The sequence below is a fragment of the Apodemus sylvaticus genome, chromosome 2, assembly GCF_947179515.1.
Source record: "Apodemus sylvaticus chromosome 2, mApoSyl1.1, whole genome shotgun sequence".
Taxonomy (NCBI): Eukaryota; Metazoa; Chordata; class Mammalia; order Rodentia; family Muridae; genus Apodemus; species Apodemus sylvaticus.
The window spans coordinates 62,821,154-62,842,504 of record NC_067473.1 but is presented as its reverse complement, the minus strand read 5'-3'; the positions used below and the strand labels follow the sequence as shown (position 1 = coordinate 62,842,504).

The 21,351-nt window shown below is 41.0% G+C and overlaps 1 protein-coding gene across 6 annotated transcripts in view; it reads right to left on the bottom strand.

Moving 5' to 3' along the window:
• Positions 1-767: 767 nt before the first annotated feature.
• Positions 768-21,351, bottom strand: part of Ubn2 (ubinuclein 2) — a 90,570-nt gene continuing 69,986 nt past the window's right edge. For 5 of the 6 annotated variants that reach the window (XM_052173463.1, XM_052173467.1, XM_052173465.1 and 2 more), the window contains one exon: positions 10,153-20,002. In XM_052173463.1, coding sequence (XP_052029423.1) covers positions 19,953-20,002 — 50 coding nt within the window. In that variant the 3' untranslated portion in view covers positions 10,153-19,952. Of the gene's footprint in view, positions 1,353-10,152; positions 20,003-21,351 lie in introns of those variants that run through there. The other variant, XM_052173469.1, reaches the window with a different exon arrangement.

The window sequence follows — 21,351 nt, the reverse complement described above, 5'->3', positions numbered from 1 at the left end:
GGAGATGCTAGGCCATCTTTGGTTCTGTAAAGTCCAGTCTGAGCCATACTGGATGAAATTTCCTCTGTCTGCTGAGGTGCCCTATGCTGCACTGTGGCCAGGAGCTCCAAACAGAGCCAAGCTGGTTTACCAGCTTTGCAGAAACAACTTTAAACTTCCCTCTGAACAGGCTCAAGAACAGCAGAGAGCACCCTTCATTCCCCACGAGTGTTCCCACAAATCTGCAGCAATAATACATTTTTTTTCCTACACCTGGATGAAATGTATAGTTTTAGCAGGCTCTTCTGGGGAACACACAGGTTACAATTTGTGATTCTTTTTTTAAAGTCTCTTTTTCTAGGTATCAAGTCTCATACACTGTCAAATCAAAACATCAAGAGTTGTGCATGCCACTGCAAACTTTGCCATGCCAGCTAGGAGTCTGTGGCAGAAGGGCCGTGCATGGGTCAGCATCCTTTGTTTCTTACAGCCCTCCTGCCGGTTTGCTAGCTTCTGTGCCAGGGCAGCAGAGACCAGGTTTCCCTTGGTTTTTAGAGCTGGACACTGGCTGTGTGTCACCACTAGTGACAGATTTGGAATGTTGTTTCTCTTCTTGTTGCACTTTCTCACAGGTGTGGAAAGAATTCTGCAGTCTCCTGCCCTGCAGGGCCTCCTCAGTTACATGCTAGTACATGTGCCCAGTCTTTGATTTGCCAACAGTTGTCCCTTGTGTTGGGCCATCTCATCAGAGTTTCCCTTTGGCTGGACCCCACTACCCACCCCACCCCGCCTCAGCAGTACTGGGAACTGGATTCAAAGATTCCTATGGATTTCTTCTTGAAAATGGTCAAATTGGCTTCCCTTCCTCTGTGAGGTGAACAGACATCCTGAGAAGGCCAATGATTCCATGAGCAGCTGTCTTCTAAAGGTGTTAGCCACCCACTGTCCATCTGTAGACTTTTAAGAGCAAATCTGGTACCAGTCTCTTAAGTCTCTTGGGCTCTAGGAGGTGTGCTGGCCACACTGGTCCTCTGGAAGGGCCCCTCATCACTGGGTCTGAGATGAAGAGGAGCTGCTGTCAGAGCAATCTTCTCCTGGTCCATAGTACAGCCCAGAGGTAGATGCTAGTGGTCCTTCTGGACTCGGAGCTAAGGGCTGCATGGTCTCTTAGCATGGGCCGCACAACTGAAGGACACCTACTGTTTTGTTCTTAGCCTTGGGGCCTCTGGTGAAACTGACACAGAAAGAGCCCCATTTTAGTGGAGTCACCATGGTTATCACAGCTAATCTTCCTTCCTTATGAAACGCCTGTTCTTGAAGTAGGTTATCTGATGGACCAGAGGTGACACACACAGTTTGCCTTATGAGCTGGGCTGTGTGGAGATAGGTAAACAGAACTATTAACTACTTTTATATTGAATTCTTACCTGGGTATTTCAATAAAAACTCAGGGAATGTATAGTTTTCACATGCATACAATTAGATATGTGACTTATGTCAATTAGCATCTTTGTGTTTGTGAAAACTTTAACGTATAATCCACTTTTCTGAAGCCTGATATAGCTGAAGCAAGTGGAATGGTGGTCAGCTGGAAGAGGGACAGGCAAGAGACCCACTGCAGCACTTCCCCCGGCAGTCTATACAGATGTCAGAGGACTGTGCATGCCACCTGCCTCTGGAAGTCACAGAAGGCCTCAGGCTGGCACAGCAGGAGGGCGGGTCACAGACCACAGAGTGCTGGGGCTGAAAGAGTGACCTTACAGAGAATGAAAATACCAAGGCAAACCCCCTCATCTCTGGCTTCCTGATAGGAGATTTTTCTGTTACTTCAAAGTCTGGGCAAGTGACAGGGCAGGGACCCTCCTGTGAGAGTTCTTAAGTTCTAGTATTAATCCCTCACATTATCATTCTATGTGGTCCCAACATCCTGGGCTAAAACCTTAGTTTGGAATGGTCTTGGGTTAGTAATGTTCCCAGAGCCTGGAAAATTCAAACTCAGATTTTTGTTTTAAAAATAATACACGTTAGCCAGACATGGTGGTATACACTTTTAATCCCAGCAGAGGCAGGAGAACCTCTGTGAGTTCAGGGCCAGCTTGGTCTACATAGTGAGTTCTAGGACAGCCAGGACTCCATAGAGAGACTTGTCTCCAAAAAATTTTAACACCACACTTTAGGGCTGAAGAGAAGGTTTGGCAGTTAAAAGCAAGACCAAAAGGACTGGGTTTCAACTCCCAGAACCCACATGGTGGCTCAAAAACATCTGTAATTCCAGATCCATGGGACATGACACACTCTTCTGGCCTTTGAAGGGTGAGGCATGAAAGTGGTGCATAAAAACATGCAAATAAAATCAAAATAGCAGCAACAAAACATTTTAAACCCAGGACTCATAGCTAACATTCCAATGCATAGAAATCTCTATAGAGCGACCCAGGAGCATGGTTGTACACACTGTAAAGTTAGACAGAACAGTAAACAGAAAAATCAGACTGATGAGGGACCAAGGTGGTGCCAGTGATTTGCTCTGGGACAGGTCTGGTGCTCCCCACTGACTTGCTGGTCTTAAGACCTTGGCCTCATCTCTTAATAGATATCACCAGGGATATCTAGTAAGCTGATAAACCCAGGGAAAAACATATACACAGGTTGAAACAACCAGCTACGTTAAGAGTATATTCACAACATGAAAACAGACTAAGTAGCTCGTTAGATAAATCCAAAACGACCAAGACAGATTAGGACTGCGCACACGGCTGGGGCCAAGCCGAGCTGGAAGAGCGTCTGCCTAGCGCACACAGGTCCTCTACTTTGTTTGATCTTCAAGGTGTTTTAAATCTGGTGTGGTGGTGTACACCTGTAATCTCTGTAATCCCAGTGCTAAGATGGTGGAAACAGGGCTAAGAGAAGATCAAAGCCAGCTTTAGCTACATCTCAAGTTCAAGGCTAGCCTGGCTACATAAAACCCTATCTCAAAAATGCAAAAAACAAAAACAGAAGAAAAAGACAAGAAAAGAAGGGGGTGGGGAACACAACATAAAGTCTCAGCAAGAAAGAAAAGATGTCATTAGGAGAATAAATCCTAAAAACTAACAGTAAGTAGCACCAACTCAAAGGTCTCCAGGAGCACCTAGGGCAGGAAAACCTAAACTCAGATACAAAAGAGTGAAATCTGAGATCATCAAAACAAGCAAAGCATTAGATTAGAATGATATTAGTTTTCCAAACAGAAGAACCCTGGAGGAAGGGAAACAATGAAGTCATACTTTTAAGTGATAAGTGAAAAGTAGCACTTATATTCAGTTCAAATGTTAGTTAAACAGTTGGGAGGCCCATCGAGAAAGTTTCCTGAAATACATAATTTTACAATAATTAGAAATACACCAATACAGTATACTTAATATGCTACTTACTAAGCACATGGAAAGGGGAAGGAGATGGCACTCTGTGCCTGCGACAATAAGTTAGATAGTTTAAAAATGGAAACTAGGGACTGGAGAGGGCTCATCAGTGACGAGCGAGGACCTGAGCTCAGTTCCAGTGCTCATGCTTCTGGGGCATGTCACCAGGGCATATGACATCTTCTGGCTTCTATAAGTAGGTACCTTACATACATACATACATACATAATGTATACACACATATATTTATAAACATACATACATAATGCACACGCATATATTTATATACATACATAATGCACACACACATATATTTATATACATACATAATGCATACACACATATATTTATATATATATACATATATACATACATATGTGTGCTGCATATACATACAATGGGAAAAAGCACTCATACACATAAAATATTTTAAAAATATATAACTACAGCCGGGCAGTGGTGGCGCACGCCTGTAATCCCAGCACTTGGGAGGCAGAGGTAGGCAGATTTCTGAGTTCGAGGCCAGCCTGGTTTACAGAGTGAGTTCCAAGACAGCCCGGGCTATACAGAGAAACCCTGTCTCGAAAAAAAAAAACAAATCCAAAAATCAAAAAACAAAAAAATACAACTACAATGAGCATGTACCCACTGACATCCAGAATTATTTGGAAAAATTAGTAACAGAAATAACAAGACTGAATAAGAGGGAGAAGATGTACATAAGCAAAATGGAGTATGAAAACTAAAAAAAAAAAAGGAAAAGATATAAAAGGTTATACAAATAAAGGAAACTATGAGTATATTTCTCAGCATTTTGTGAGTGTTGCTAGGGACAATACTATGGGAAGATCCTTCAAATTATTCAAATTGAGCCTATGATGATCTACATTCCCAAGCAGCTCTAAGTTTATAAATACCATACATGCAAACTGTAACCCAGGCATAACGGTACAAGTCTGTAATCCCTGCACGGGGAGGTGAAGGCAGCTGAGTTCCAGGCTAGCCTGAGCTACATATCAATAGCACATCTCATAAAACAACACAAGGAAATTCAAATACGCACCACACTAAAGAAATTTTGACTCTGGAGTAAAGGTTTTAACGTTATCGTTAAGGAATATAGATGCTAGCTTGACCATTGCTTAGCATCATGGTAGACGCCCAGTATAATGCTCCAGAAGACAAAAGTCAGAAACCTGGATGAGTAGGTAAAGGCGGCAGAGTGTGGTGGCACAGTGCTTCCTAAGTTTGCTTAGTAGATAGAACCCTCGTTCTAGAAAATGGAATTTTCACTGTTTTATTGTCTAATAAAACAACAGGAGTTACTAGAATAGATGCCAGGATGTAGCTCACAAGTCAAGCTCATGCTTTCTATGCGTGAGGTTCTGGGTTCAATCTCCGATACCACCACCACACCACACTACCACCCCCCCCACCCCCTCCCACCACCACACCACCACCACCACACCACCACCACCACCACACCACCACCACCACCACCACACCACCACACCACCACCACCAACCCCCCCAACCACCACCACCACCCCCAACCACCACTACCACCACACCCCCACCACCCCCACCACAAACCCACACCACCACGGAAATTAAAAAATGTTTAGCAGCCGGGCATTGTGGCACACGCCTGTAATCCCAGCACTTGGGAGGCAGAGGCAGGCGGATTTCTGAGTTCGAGGCCAGCCTGGTCTACAGAGTGAGTTCCAGGACAGCCAGGGCTACACAGAGAAACCCTGTCTCAGAAAAAAAAAAATGTTTAGCAAAGGTGCTGGGCATATAATCAAATCGGAAAACCCAGTGGCTATTTGGGTGTGGTGGGGCAAACCTGCAAGCCAGCACTCAGGAAGCTGAATCAGGAGGACTTTCTGCTCAAGGCCAGATCCTGTCACAAAATAGCACTGAGGGAAATGGAATCATATATGGCAAAGGCTGCACTGCAGCTCCATCATGGAGGGTCTGGACCCCATCTGGGCACAGCAGAAAGGAAGGGGAGAGTAAACAAGACCCAGAGGAAGGAAAGGACAATGGTAAATGTCACACATCTGCAGCATTCAGATGAGGAGAACTGGGAGAGAGAGAGGCGGAGAGAGGCAGAGAGCAAGCTGGGCCGGGAGGCATGGAGTCTCAACAACGGAGGCCAAGAGGAGAGAGCACAAGGCAACAGATGAGTCAGGGCTTCGGTTTAAACACCACACGTTCCAAGTCTTTCTCCTTATCTTTCCACTAGTTCTATCCTGTAACTCTCACATCTAATGCTACTTTAAGAACAAACATAAAGGTTTTTATTTCATTATTTCAAGTGTATATGTGTTTTACCTATATGTATGTCTGTGTACCATGTGTTTGCCTGGCACCCAGGGAGTCCAGAAGAGGGCACTGAATCCTCTGGGACTGGAGTGGCAGATGGTTATGAGCTGTTGTGTGGGTGCTGACTCCCACCTGGGTCCTCTGGGGGAGGCAGCTGGTGCTCTTAACTCTCTACCTGCCTCAGCTTAGTTTTTAAATGCAATGTGATGTTTTTGAGAGAGAAAAGAGGAGGGGGTGTCTCACTATATATTTCTGGCTATCTTAGAACTCAGTATTTAGACCAGGCTGGCCATGGACTTAAGAGTGATCCTTTGCCACTAGAGTGCTGGGATTAAAGGCATGTGTTATATATATTCATGCCAAATGCAATGTGAATTAAAATGTTTTTAAAAAAAGATTTACTACATTTTTCGGTAGACAGCAGATGGGTATGAGGTTTTAACTGTGTGTATGTCTGTGTACCATGTGTGTTCCTGATGCCCACCAAGGTAAGAAGAGAACCCTGGATTCCCTGGGGGTGGAGTTATGGGTTCTTGTGAGCTACCATGTAGGGACAGCTGGGTCCTCCGCATGAACAGTGTTCATAACCACCAAGCCACCTTGCCAGCCCCATACAATGTGACATTTATATGACAATAAAAATCAACAATGAGCTCACTCAGCACAAGTGGACCGAGGACAAGCGGGGAGTTATGTGGTATCCTCTAAAGGCACAGTGGTGGCAGCAGCACGGTGCTGGTGCAGAAGTCCACAGTCCCATGTTGGGGAACGAAGCTCAGGGCAAGGGCCTCTGTCCATGAGGACTGGGCAGAGGACAAGATGGACACCACAAATTGATAGGGGAGGATTTATTAGGTGGTTTTTGGAAAGTGCCTGAGTCAAACAGAAGAGAAGAGAAAGGAAAGCTAAGTCTTCAAGGCGAATACAGAGGAGGAAATCTGCCATCTAGGATAGGGAAGTGTGTTAAATACCTGAATATTCTCCCTCACCTCTCCTTGCCCCTTTGTGACAAGGTCTCATGATGTAGCTTAGGCTGGACTCAAACTCAGAATCCTCCTGCTTTGGCCTCCTGAGTGTGCGCTACCATTCTTGCTAGGTTGGACTATTAAAAAGCAAAGGTTTCTGTTCAGTAAAGAGTGCCATACATCAAGTTAGAAGGCAGGGGATGGATGGGTAGAGACGTGACATCCAAGACTGAGTCAAGGAGTGTCTTCAATGAAGACAGAGTGCAAGCAGAAGGCCAACAAGTAAGTTCCAGAAGGGGAGACTACCTAGAGCCTTTTTTGGTTTGTTTTTTAGTTTTTCTGTAGTAAGAAGGAATTAAAGACAAACTAGGGTGCCCACCTCTAGGGGATGAGCAGTTTACGGTAGGTTAGGAAACACACTTAGTATAAGTGACGCAACAGACCATGACAGCACAAAAGTATGTAGAACAATGCACAGGCAGGACACTTTTATAGCTTGGTATCAATTGCATACATCAAATCTGAGTATATGCTAAGGAACACTACTTACAAGGATGCACACATAAGGGAGTGAGCGCATCAAAAAAGCACCAGGTGCTTGCAGGATGGGGCAGAGCAGGGCAAGGGACTAAAGGATCAAAGAGAATTCGTTTTAAACCGACACATTATTAGCCATACGTGCTTACAAATGTTTTGGAACAGCAGTAGCCAATTGGCTATGATGTGAAAGCCTGAAGCCAGCAGCAGGTAGGTTACCGATGGAGAGATGGCCTTTAGTGACCTCTAGATAAAACTTCTCCAGAACCAGGGTAACCTTTGAAGCACTGCTAGGTAGGCAAGAAGATTCCCCTTACTTTGTAAGTCAGGAGTTCCTGACGCCTGTGGCCAAAGCATTTGAAATGGGTTTTATCCATACCTGTATGCTAAGCAGTGAGCACAGCAGCTTACAAGACTGTTCCACTCATGTTTGGAAAGATGGGAAAATGAAGAGGAACCACACACTGAGAAGCAAAGCCACGGGGAAGATAACTGTAGCAGCTGCCGCCATTACAGGTATGTGCCAGGTGCTCCGCTAGGTACTGTCTGCACGTCTTAGGTTCAGTTACTCTCACTGGGGGAAGACACCGGCAGGAACACATTTTAAGTGAGACTTTCATAGTGGAGCCATGTGAACCCAAGTCTAATGTCCTTCACAGTATGAAATACAATGGGGAGACAGGGAAGTGACATACATCAGGACACAGAACAGTAAACACAGACAGGAAGGGAACACCCACATTAAAGCACATATGGATGATACACATGGTTCTTAGATGACAAGACATACTAGTATATACCTGGAGAGGAGGCAACTATTATCCTTTGAGAAGCACAAGATCTCTCCTACAACGGAACAGCATTCTTGCTCTTTCTGACACAAACTCATGTAGCCATCTCAAGCTCATGATGTTAACTGAGGATGACCTGAGCTCCTATCCATCTCCCAAGAGGCGAGATCACAGGAAAACAGTGGCATGCTCAGCTTTGGGTCACTTTAAGAAATGCTATAGTGCTAACTTGACTTACTGAGCCAATTTTATGTTAGATTGCATTCCTGTACTGTTCCTGTAATGCTAGCGACACACTTGGACTCAAACCTCCACACACTCCCACCCCCAGGATTTGTAAAAGCAAACTATCTTCACCAACAATTTGTTAAATCTAGCTTGAAATCCCACCTAGCACCCTTCTTTAGCAGTGTTCCATTTTGTTGCCTCCATTGTGAAGAGTAAAATTGGTTTTCTTTGTTTTTCTCTCTTTTTTGAGACAACTGGGTTATTCAGGCTGGCCTGAAATTTGCTGTGTAGACCAGCATGCCTCCAACTCAGCCTCTTCGTTCCCTGCTAGCATTAAAGGTTTGCTCTACCACATCCTTCATTTTCCATACCCCAGTGATACTTCTACACATGCTCCTCACTGAGCTGGGCAGGACAGCATCAGTCGTACCCACTTATTTCTTGACTCTCTAAAACATTAGCTTATTCTGAAATCTTTTACCTCTTTTGATGACTTTTCTTCAAAAAACTTTTCTGAGTTCCATTTCCACATACAGAATATGCGATGAGACAAGAGTCTGCCAGGGGCGCACGGCTGTAACGCAGCATTTAGGAGCTTGTGGTAGGATTACAAGTTCAAGGATAGCATAGGGCAAAAACAGAAACCCTGTCTCAGACTTTTTGGGTATAATATACCCAAAATGATTAATAGTAAATCTATTGCTTATCTACTACTTTAGATAAGACTGTATCAAACCAAGAATGGATTTTTTTAAAGTACATTTTTAGAGGGAGAGGGATATATATATATATATATATATATATATATATATATATATATATATAGAGAGAGAGAGAGAGAGAGAGAGAGAGAGAATGTAATATGTGAGACTGCACGACTATGTGATGGTAACAGAGCACCTTTCCTGACTTGGTTCTCATCAGCCACCATATGGGCCGAGGATCAAATTCTGGCTACTGGGCTTGGCAACAGGGTATCTTTACCCACTGAGCCATCCTACTGGCCCAACAACATCTGTGAACTCCTTTGACTGAGGACACTACATCTTTTGGGATCTGGAGAGGCCACATTCTGTCCTCTTGTAGAGGACCCGAATTCACTTCCCAGCTCCCCTTCCAGGAGGTTCACATCTTCGGCTACAGGGAGTCGACTCTTCTGGCCTTTATGAGCACTCACATGAACAATGCACTCATGTACCGGTACATGTAAGTAAAAATCAAAATAAATCTCTAAAAAAAATTACCACAAAGGTATCTTTAATACATCCACATTATACACTAACAAAAGAATGACATCACTAATTATGCAAAATTATTTAACTCGGGTGTTTTGAAGTCTCTTGAGAGGTGTTAAGAAGAGCCTTACAGGCCAGGAAGAACAACAGGAGAGACCTCAGACACACCTTGTCTTTAATTTGTAGTTAAAAGTGGCTGATCCCATTTGAAATTCTTAGTCCTTTTTAGCTTCAGGACAAGACACTTTTACACCGTGTAAAAAGGAAAATGAGAACACACACTCAAACCACTCTTCATATCTTGGGCGTCTCTGTTCTTGTCTATATTTTCTATGCACAGATGCATATTATTCAACACACACATTGCTGCCTACAGCAAGGATCCACCGAGCCTCCATTCTCAGGCCCCGCCCACTCAGGCACACACCTCCCAGTACACCTGTCACTGCTTCCTGACTGTCTGTGGCTCAGAGGCCCGCCTCAAGCTTTCTCTACTTCCCGGAGCCTCAAATGTCTGGTAGCAAAGCAAATTTGAAGAATTCTTTTTGCATACCATCAAGCAACTACAAATTTTTTAGGAATACATGAACAGGCTGTGCTCTTTCTTTTATTATTTTAAAATCTCAACCTTTGCTGACAGTGGAACATTTAAACCCAAGTTAACCCAATAACACAAGAGACACAATAGTAATATTTACATTCCTCTTTATTTAATACAACAAACACATAACATATACAAAAAGAAAAAACCACTCATGTAAAAGGTCCTGTCTTGGAGGATAGACAGGAACCATCTATACTGAATCAAATAAGGCTCTCATTTTAAAATGGATTTGCTAGCTACACCTGGAATATGAACAAGACTGGTGCAAAGCAAAATGGACACAGACATCCCCGCACTGAGGAGTGTATTGTGGGGCCAGTTTAATAAGTTCTGAGATGCGTGTTTGGGAATGTCCAAAATTCACTGGCAGTCCTACAAAATGGGAGGCTCTTTTGTTGTTTTTTATTTATTTTTTTTAATCTGCCCATTTTTTTCTCTTAGGAAAGTTATAAGAGCTCTAAAACCAGGAATTCTCAAAGCGTGGAAGCTTTAGTGCCGGAGTCAAACAATGCTGGAGCTAGACCACGAACACAAAGGCAGCATGGCCAGGGGAGGAGGTTAGCTCCTGACTGACGTCCAGTTTGCTAGTACTAGATGGGCCATGGAGGGCACAGTGAACGACCTCCTCCTTGCTCACTGCAGCCTCAAGAGCAGCAGTTTGTCCATATTCCCGCTGAGCTGAATTAGACATTCAACAAGCACCAGTTTTCTCAAAAGAACCTTGCGCACACACACTCACACAAACACACACACATCATCACCACCCCCTTTTATTAAATTTATTTATTTATTTATTTATTGTTTACTAAAATAATACAAAAAAAGGGAGACAGGTATATTTACAAAACTCCATGGCTGGTACAGTACATAATTTTTAAGACACACTAAATGCTACAATCTTTCAGGTCCTGAGATTATTACAAATACCAACTCAAAGTTGTGTTCAGGTCCAGTTTTAGAGGGGAAAACAAAAAATCCCAAAGTATTAAGTCACACACGTATTTGAAGTACAGCACATATTCCTTCAAGTTAGCAAACGCACCTTCCTACAAGCAGGCGCAACACAGTAATTGGAGCCTTTCCCCTAGAGGACCACCAACTCTGCAAGCTCCTTTCTTGGAGACTGGCTTGCAAACATGGTAGCATCTGTGTAGGGTGGAAGTGACTAAAGAGGAGGAGCTCTTTCCCTCGTGGGAAGAGGCTTTGCAGGGTGGACACTCACTGTATAAATAATTGTTTTTTCTTCTGCTACTAAACACATCTCCCCTTATCTAAACTTTTCCCAGAGGGTTAGAAATCTGTGCTTAACCAGACTAAACTTCAGACTCTTGTTTTCCAGGTACAGCAAATAGGTTTGCAGTTCCATGGTAAGTCTTACAACCATAAATAAACCTGGCTCATAAGTAGAGAGAGAAAACACTCATGCCTTAGTAACCTTGGTTAGACTATTGGTTAAATTATTTGGGGCACAAAATTCACCAGCCAGAGATTTCTCTTCCTCTCCTTGAAGTCTGACATGTTTAACAAGACAAGAGACTTGTTAAACATGACTTGAGGAGGGCCAAACTAGGACACTCTCCTCCAACAGTCTAGCATGCCAGCATTTCCTAGAGTGAGATAGTCTTTCAAAGACAGCTGACAATAGGTCATTGAAAAGCTTGGCTCTCTGCCCTGAAAGCTGTGTGGGAGGAAAACCAATCTTTACTGAGAGAGGGTCCCTGATGATCACATGTCAAAGTGAACATGCAATCTATGATGGAGTCAGAGCCGAAATGTCAAGAAAGCTGACCAAAGTTGGCTCAACTTTCTAACTATTGAAAACAAATACCTTTGTCAACTGAGAAAAATATTTTTTTTTTGTTTTATATTACTAGCCCAAATTGGACAAATCCTTGTTAATTTTGCCAGTGAATTTTCTGATAGGGCATAATGTTTCTGTAAACAGTAGAGATAAGTATAACAAGAGGAAAGTCTATGGTTATTAAGTACAAAAAATATAATTATTGTGAAATTCTAAGCACAGACTATCCCACATGCACAGTAGCTAGTCTTGATTGCTTCTGACTTCTAAATTGACTCTGAAGATAGACGGAGCTGCTGACTCTAGTGTTATCTCAGATAAATAATCTTAACTGCATTCCAACCAGAACTCTATTAACAAGCATCTAACAACCAGATTTAGCAAAAAAAAAAAAAGGTGGGGGCAAATAATGGTTTTTCTGAGGAACTTAAAATTAGGACTTAGGTCCTATTTAGGATTCAATGATCTGGTTGGTTCAGATCTTGGCAAAAAAGCTCTGTAGTAGGGAAGTGTGAAAACAGGCAAGGCAAACTGTCATGAGCCTCTAATGAAGATCTCTATTTCTTCTGAAGAACCTTAAAAAATACTGGCATTACCAGGCTATGTAAAACTGAGATCTATTTATTGTTGTTTTGCACTGTTGTGTATGGATCTCCAGCCTATGCACACGCTGGGCAAGAGTTCCACCACTCAGCTTAGGAAATCCACTTTTAATATAAATGAAAAGAGAAAAAACTCCCAGTCATCAGTGACCCCCAAGTTATGGACTATGTATAGAACCTTAATTTGTACCATAAAAACTTCAAATTATGTCACTGATTAGTTTGGGTAGCAGTGTAAAAAGTATACAAAGTTTGAATACTACTGCTAGGAAATGGAAATACATAGGAAAGACAGACAAGTAGAAACATCACAACACAAGGATCACAAACAGCCACCTTAAAGCACACAGTACTTTGAGTGTGCATAAGAAAAGTGTCATTTAGCATCAGGCTACTTAAAGGTATTTCCACTAAACTCTAAAGATCATCTATGCGTGTATCCTCCACTAAGATGTGAACTATCCCCTATACTATCTTTGCATTTACTTGATGGGGACAGAGGGCAGATGGCAAAGTGAGGGAGAAGAGGACAAGGAAACAATTTACCTTTTCCTAGACCTGACAACAGGCAACTTACACTGTAGTGGAGCAAGTGGTCACTTAAGTGCTCACACCAAAGGCAAGACTGAAGATTGAAAGAAATGAAGACAAATTCAATATTAATATTTGAAGCTATTTTTAATCAGAGCTCAAGGCAAGTGTGCAGCTCTGTCAATCTGAACACTAATCTAAAACTTCTCAGCATTACACTGAGGTGACTTTATCATAAAAGTGCAAACACATTCCACAACATCAACTCTAGGTTTGCATGGGCAAAAGGATCTTCAGCTAGCGTTATATGTAAAGTTCACATTTTAGGGCAGATGGACACAGATGATATCTATTTTAGGCTTCTGTTACTCTTCCCCAGAGGAAACACACACATTCAACAAAAACCCTAAATCTTATTACTTTGGGTTAATCTTATGTTATTGAAGAATGAATAAGGATATAATGTAGAAAATGAAGTGTATGCTCATCTGCACAGCTGATATTCAGAGGCTACTGGAGAGAAAAAAAAATCAACAAAAAAAAAAAACCCCAAAGTGATTTTAGGACTAGAGAATGACTGGGTCTGAGCCGGTTCTGGGTCAGCCTGGATGTGCTGACTGCTTCTTCCTAAGTCACCTGAGCTGGGTCACTGCTCAACACCCTGAATATGCACTGCAATTTAACTCACCCATACCCATGCCCTCACATATACTATTCAGCCCTAACAAAAACTATAGCATCCATTTGTTCCTGTTATTGTTTTAAAGAGAAAAATGCTATGCATGTCTACTTAGAGTGCGCGAATGGAGGGTGAGATAAAATGATCCTAATTTCCTCCCAGGAGCTAGGATAAGCCATGTTTCCTTCTATTCCAACCATCTTTACCTCTACTCTAGCTAGGGAGTGAATCCTGTCTTTCTTCCTCCCATTTTATTACAGCCTAAACAGCTGATGGCTCTGGCTGAAGAAGCATGAAATAAAAAGTTAAAAGAGCATACAGCTTGCCAGTGTAGGCCTGCCCACCCTCCCATCCCCCACCCCCACCCGGAGGAAAGGTGGATAATCTTACTGATGCAGGAGTCGTATGCAGGCATCTGATTTACTCGTAGAAAGGTAAAAAAATTAGTTTTCCATCACCAGGCAAGTACTACAAAGAAATTAGATTCAGAAGGTAGACAAGGGAGGCTATAAACTTTCAGGATCATTTATCCATAATTCAAACTTTATCTAACTTTACTTTTACAACTTTTGCAAATATCACACAATAACATCATAAAGGCTTTAAAAAAATCTATTGGTAGTTAAGAAACTTAAGTGTTCATCCCCCTTTGATTTCATCTGAAACTAATAATTATACCACACAACAAATATGGTATGTTTAAATATCAAATATACATCTAAATTAAAATTCCAGTGATTTTTTTTTTAACTTAAAGACCATAGGGTGCTCTTTATATCCACTATAAGGAAAACATTTGTTTTTTTCAACCTCTGCAGGAAGATAATACTATAATTATATAGAATGTTTTAGAAAAACAAAATATTTTTGAAATAGTAAAGTCTCTGATATCCCTGGGAGGTAGGTGATTATTATTCTACCCAATTGTCTCATGGGTAATCTGAGGCACGAAGGTTAAAAGACTTCCCCCTAGATAAAGTAATTTAGGAATTAACACTTGCTACTGATCCTAAGCTGGCCAACAACAGCTTTGCTACAGGAATCTCTTCTTGTAGCCACAAGTCTCCTCTTCCCACTAAACTGTCACTTAAAGGGCTCCTTTGTCGATATACAGAGGGTCAGTCAACTTAGTCTCTTTTAACATGTCACACCTAGGAAAGACAGAACAGAAACAGAACTCCCCCTGAAGTCTTAGACACTGAAAGTTAAGTTATTTTGCTTTAAGAAAGACATTTACACAATCATAAAATCAGAGCAAATCTGATCATCTGGCAATAAACAGACTAAAATTTCTCAAGTATGTCCAGATTATATGAGTGTTTCCTCACTGTCTAAAAATCTAAGTTACTGAAGTTTCAGCTATACAATTTCAAGATCATTTTCCAGAAGAAAATATCTTTAATATTGACATGAGTGCCACCTTCCTTCGAAGTGTATTCAGACATTATTCCATGGTTCTAGCTCTAGCCTCTGTGTACTGAATCTTGTCTGCATAGGGCACCATATCAACATGACCAACAAGATACTCTTGTTATCCTGATACTTTCTCATATACTACTTCTGAAAGATTTGAAAGGTAGAGAGAAGTGGATTACATCCAGAAATAGTCAATGAGTCTACCGAGTTTATTATGTTTGCAATAACCAACACGTATGTTTTATATATATATATATATAATGCCCTATATATATACACACACATATATATTAACCTCTACAGACATTCAGAAAGGGAAGGCAGCATCCTGGCAAAGACTACTTCCCAATCTGCCCATCTGAATCAACTCAAAGCAATGGAATAAACAAGGCAGAAGTTCTGAAATGTCCAAAGGGCAGTGCTTAGACAGATCGCCGTGGAGCAGCTGCTCCTGGTCTCATGCACACTGTGTGTCTCACACCTGAGCTCACACGCACACAACACAAGGAAGAGTGTTATTATATGACATGATTTTTGGCAAGTCTGAGATTCTCCTGAATCCCTAGACTTAGTCTGAACTTGAGGGTGTCTGAAAGTTTCAAAAGAGGGAGAAAAAGAAATAAAAGGCACTTAACAAAGACAAAGGCCTGAATTGAGCATGGTTTAGAGGAGGAATATAAGCATTTTACCAGAGATAAGAACTTATTTACAACGAGTTAAACTTTTCCCTTAAAACTTTATAAAATAAAATTGCATAACATGTTTGTGATCATTTATCTACTACTGTACTTTTCTCTGCTGTGTTTTTACAAAACCAAAAGCAAAACCCAACAAAGCTGCACATGCACAACTAGGAGTCAAAGTGCCCTTCAGACCGTGGGTCAGCACAAGCACTGTGCTGAAGCACAGGGCAGCGCTCAAGTCTGGCCTGGATTACAGACTTTTCTTTCTTCTATTTTCAATTTTAAAAAAATAAAACAAAACAAAAACCAACAGAGGAAACAAATTCAAAACCTATATAACAATACAAGGACCAGTGTGCTTTTATAGTACACTTCCAAAATAAAGTACCCTAGTTCTTCTACACAGGGGTCAAAAGATATGACAAAATCTCCTAAAAATAAAGCAGTTAAAGTCAACCAACACAGGCAAAGTCCATCTTTCAAATGTAGCAGCAAGTAGGACAGACAATGAGTTCTAGAGACGTTCCCAAAAGACAGAGTTCTCATAACCAATGGCAGTCGCAATAACAGTAGAATTTTCATTTCAGAAAGTCTTGAATCAAGTAGAGGTGGGAAGGGCTGTGGAGAGGGCAACCAGAGGAGAGAGAACAGGGGTGCCTACCCTTTCCATCTCTGCATAGTAAACAATTTAGATCTGCTTTGGGAAAAAAATATCCTGGATTAAGATCACTTTCAATAAGCTGTTTCCAAGCAGGTGTCAAACCCACAGTCAATATATACCCACAGGTATATGCCCGTTCTTTCCCCAGTGTTGGGACCCAAATAAGCCTTATTTAGTGTCTATGACACAAAACAATATAATTTGGGCTAATAACATCCATCAAAGGGGTGGTGGGCATGAAAGAATGTACTAATTGAATCTTCTTGATTTCTTCAAAGTATCAGGACTTTGTTATTATAGATTAACTTGGCTTCTTTTCCCCAAATCTTTTCTCCAGATTGTTTTAAAATCATGATTTCTCACTCTTTGTTCTCAGAAGCATGCGAAGAATTGTAATTTAATTTTAATAGAAATTATTGCTTGCATTTACTTTGGAGGCTCTGAATGAGCGTGACACTTTGCTCCCAAACAGTCTCCAACTGTGGTCCAGCAGCGCGGCCCGAGGACAGCTCTGCTGACTGTTATTGCTTGTGAATACTGAGGATCCCCTTGTTATGTACAGTAACAGCTTATACATCGGTGAAGGCAATTTCAAATGTAAGACAGTTGGAAACAGACAGTTGAATCTTCCTGAATCAAGCACCCCATCTAGTGGGACCTAAGTGTGCTGATTTACTTCTGCATTTGGATGTTGCTAACGTTCTTTAGCAATACACATTGCTCTACAGATATCCTTTCCAGTTACTCACCATTTTAAAAAATAACATAATTTGACTTTAAGTGCAAAAATACAGTATGAATTGCAAGTCTCTGTTAAAAAATAACCAACTTATACGCTTGTTTAGTAATAAAAACTGTAAAGACAGGTAACCATAAAGTATGGACACCATTTTCAATGTTATGATATAGAAAGAAATGTATTTACATTTAGAAAGGACTTTGATTCATTTGTATAACGTGAAAGGGTTGCTGGAGTGGGGATCTGGCAGCAGTCCATAAGGAGTCAAGACCCACACGAACAGGATATTCTTTACATAGCATAGTCTCAGAGCCCAGGGTAATTTTATAAAATGGCATGGGAAAGAGAATTACAAATTTTGTTCTTTTCTAAAGATGGCAAAGAACCATCAATGGTCTTCACATAACATGGTTCAGAATTGATGGATTTAAGAACCTACAGTTATTGTTTGACTTTTAATAGCGATTGATCTATATGAATGCGTATGTGTATGCAGAAACACTAGAATCATCAGGGATAGACACTGCTATACCGGGCTTCTCTCTGGGTAGAGAAGAAGAAGCGCAAGGCTGCCTTCCTCAAAAGACGCCCCAGCGCAGCAACCCAGGAAGTATAAGCAGGCCTGTGAAGTGAAGGAACCTGGTGCTAGTGTAAGCCAAGAGCTGAGCTAGTTTCTCTGAGAGACCTTTCAAATGAAGCTTAACATGCTAAATTCAAATCAAACCAGCAACATCCCAGTATTTTTCCAAAATATCTACTGGGGCCTCTGTATTTGTTTTATTGGTAAAGTAAATTTCTGCAGCTAAGAAATTATAGTAATGATTCCTTTTCTTTGCTTGCCTTTCTTTTTTCCTTCTTTGTTGAGACAGGGTCTCATTGTTAGCCTAATACAGACTAGCCTGGTACTTGCTAAAGCCTTCAGGCTGGTCTCAAACCTGAGGTCTTCCTGCCTCAGTTTCCTGAATGCTAGGATTACAAGCATGAACCATCATTCGCAGCTTCAATGGTTCTTCTAAACAGTCATCTTCCCTTACTGTAACTAGTTCTTGGAACTAAAGCTTTCAATTCTTTCAATTATTCATTGACTTTTTGCCATTCATGCCATTGCAACTTTGAAGTCAAATTATAGGCATAAAAATTGGAGCAGGTCTGTGGTTGGTTATTATATTTCTAGAGGCTTCTTGAGACTTTTGCTTATCAAAGGAAAATGGGGTCTGGTTAACATTCTTATCTGAATAAACTTAATGATACAGGGTATTATGTAATGAGACTACAAAAGCAATCTTGTTATTATCAGGCTAGTCTGTCACCATATATAAACTAAAGCTATAGCACTCAGAGCTTATTCTTGGATAGTCTGAAAATACTCAGAAGTTTAAAATTAAAGGAATACCATAAACTTAGCTGAGGCAAAACAAAACGTATCCCAAGGGATCCGTGTTTTCCCCTTCATACTCTTCATTGCCACTAGTCACGTACAGAAACTATAATTAAAGAATCTTATAATCTGTAGGCTGACTTGAATACTAACGTTCTGAGTAAATTCTATTAACTTTTAAGATTCCAAATGCTCAAAATATATTGCGCTGGATATGGGTCATAAAACTTCATTGTGATAGTTATAAAAGGCGATCCCTTGTGCACATCTGTATTCCTATTGGAATTCATCCTTTTAAAAATACCACTTTAGAATGAAAAACAGTATACTATTATATATATGCTATTTGCTTGACCCATGGAGAAACAGATGCTGTGCACACTCCTGTTGATATCAATAGCTCTAGCCACGTAAAGTACCACTACTGAAAGAGCACTGTGCAGGGAGGGAACTGGGCATTTGCGTTCTTGGCAGGCTGTGAGGGAGATGAGCAGCAAAGCAGCAGCCCGACAACAAAGACCCACACTCAGGAGAAAATGAGAGCAGTCACTTCTGCACATCAGGACTAGAAATAAATATTAACCAGTCAACACCAGATGACAAGTCACCCAAGAAAGGAGTTCAGTACTCACTTCCGAATGGAGGGTGAAACTGACCCTTTTATAAAAAGGGGATTATCTACATTTTGTCTCTTAAGAGCATGGGCTCATTTTCCTGACTTTAAAAATCTAGACGCTATAATAATATTATCACTGTGATACAGCAACTTTGCTGATGCATCTTCAGCCCGCTGACTTGCACAGGGACCTGCTACATACTCGAGAAGATTCAAGTTTGCTCAGGACATTTCAGGGTACAGTACTCTTCGACTACTGTCTGGAGAGTCACATGCAACTGATTGTGGCAAATCTGTCCACTAAACAGACATGACTGAGTCTCCTCAAACTGGGCTAATTCTACTTGTAGCTGCTTTTATTATGCACGTATATGTAGAGTGTTCAGATCTAACCCCCAGGATGGATGGCCATTTACCCAAATCCTCTCAACTTCCTTCCTTCTTCCCCAGTTTTTTTCCTTTTTCTTTTTCTTTTTCTTTTTCTTTTTTATAAAGTCAAATTGATACTTCTGTGGGTTTGACAGCTGAGTCTGTTTTAAGTCGGTTAACATGGGAACTTTGATTTTAAAAGACCAAAGGTCACTAACTTTGCACAAAAGCATTTCTTCCTCCTGCACTGGCTTTGCTCAAGTAACATATTCTTTCTTTTCCTCCTCACCACAGTGCTTGGGACAAGAATGTAAACATCGACAGAAACAGCAGCCCTGTGACCACCAAGACTTCCCATCAGGTCGGTCCACCAGCCAGCCAAGTGGTTCCTCTCTTGCTTGCTGGAAAGTCACTGAGGTTTCCGTGGTAACTTAGTGTCCCCTTTACTTTGGCCTCCATCTGAGAAAAGAAACATTAAATTGACATGTTTTGCACATTGTAAAAAGAGTCAGTTTATTGTGAATTACATTTCTAAATAGATAACCTTTACCTTACATGGTGATGGTATTATAGACGTTGATTCTGTAGAAAGGCAGTGATTGAAAATGCTATGGAAACTATCCCAGTGGCGTGTACCATTTATTTACCTCATAACCATGTTCAATGCTGGATTCTAAAGGAATCATATCACATAATGCCCACCTTCAAGAGACCTACTCCTTTTTTTTTTTATTTCTTTGGAAGACTAGGCCATTTTTATTTTCTTGCAAGTGGAATTAAATATTTTGCCATACTATATGATAATTCCCAAGTACCGTGAACGTAGCACACTGGTTGTTAGCAGAGTGCAGCTATGTCTTTGTGTAGGTCCTAGCCTTGTGTTACCGGATGCCAGTCTGCTGCTGGGTAGCTTAGTTCCGACATCTACCAATGCTGCTGCTGCCTGCTGGCAGAACATACGTGACTGTTCTATGTCACTCTCATCCAAACACTTCTAAAAACACTGGAAGAAGAGAAGCTAGGGTTTCCCAGGCACGAGCAGTACCTAACAACCCAGGAAGGGCACCAGATAGTCTCAGTTAGTTTTTAGAGCCCTAGTAAGGAAAACAGAGACCCAAACAGAAGCCAGGCCTGAGAGAAACTGACAAAGGAAGGGAACTTCACAAGAAGAGGAATCCTAAGTCGCATGGTAATGTCTACTCATGATATATCCAAGTATCTTGAAAAACATTAAACAAAATCAAAACACAGACTGTTTTGGAAGAAAAGCTGTATCAATGCTAATGATTATTTCAAAGATGTATTAACAGTTCTACTAAATAATCAAGGCTTTTTTCATTCACAATATATACATTTGTAGAGAGAAATGGTATAACCAAATTATTAAAATGGTAAGGTACTATTAAAATAGGATTTTGTTCAAAGTAATGTTGTTTAATTATCAAAATAACTATCAAGATAAAGCAACCCCATTAATTAAACTGTGAAATTCTTTATAGCAGAGTTTAGTGCAGTATGGCTCACGGTCAAGTTTGGCCATATCTGTTTTTTTTAATACAGCTTTATATTGGAAGTCAACTTTACTTGCTTGTTTGTAAATCATTTGTGGCTATTTTACAATGATAAAGTTGGGTAGTTATAAAAAGACTGTTTTAGATAAGAGAATAACACTAATGGGCTCTTACTATTACCTACTTACTGGACAAGACTCTTTCGATCAGTTATTTTTATTAGATTCCCACAGGAAGTCTATTGTTTCCTATGTGGAGTAAGAGAAGTGATGCTGAAGCTGTTCAAACTGAATTGAA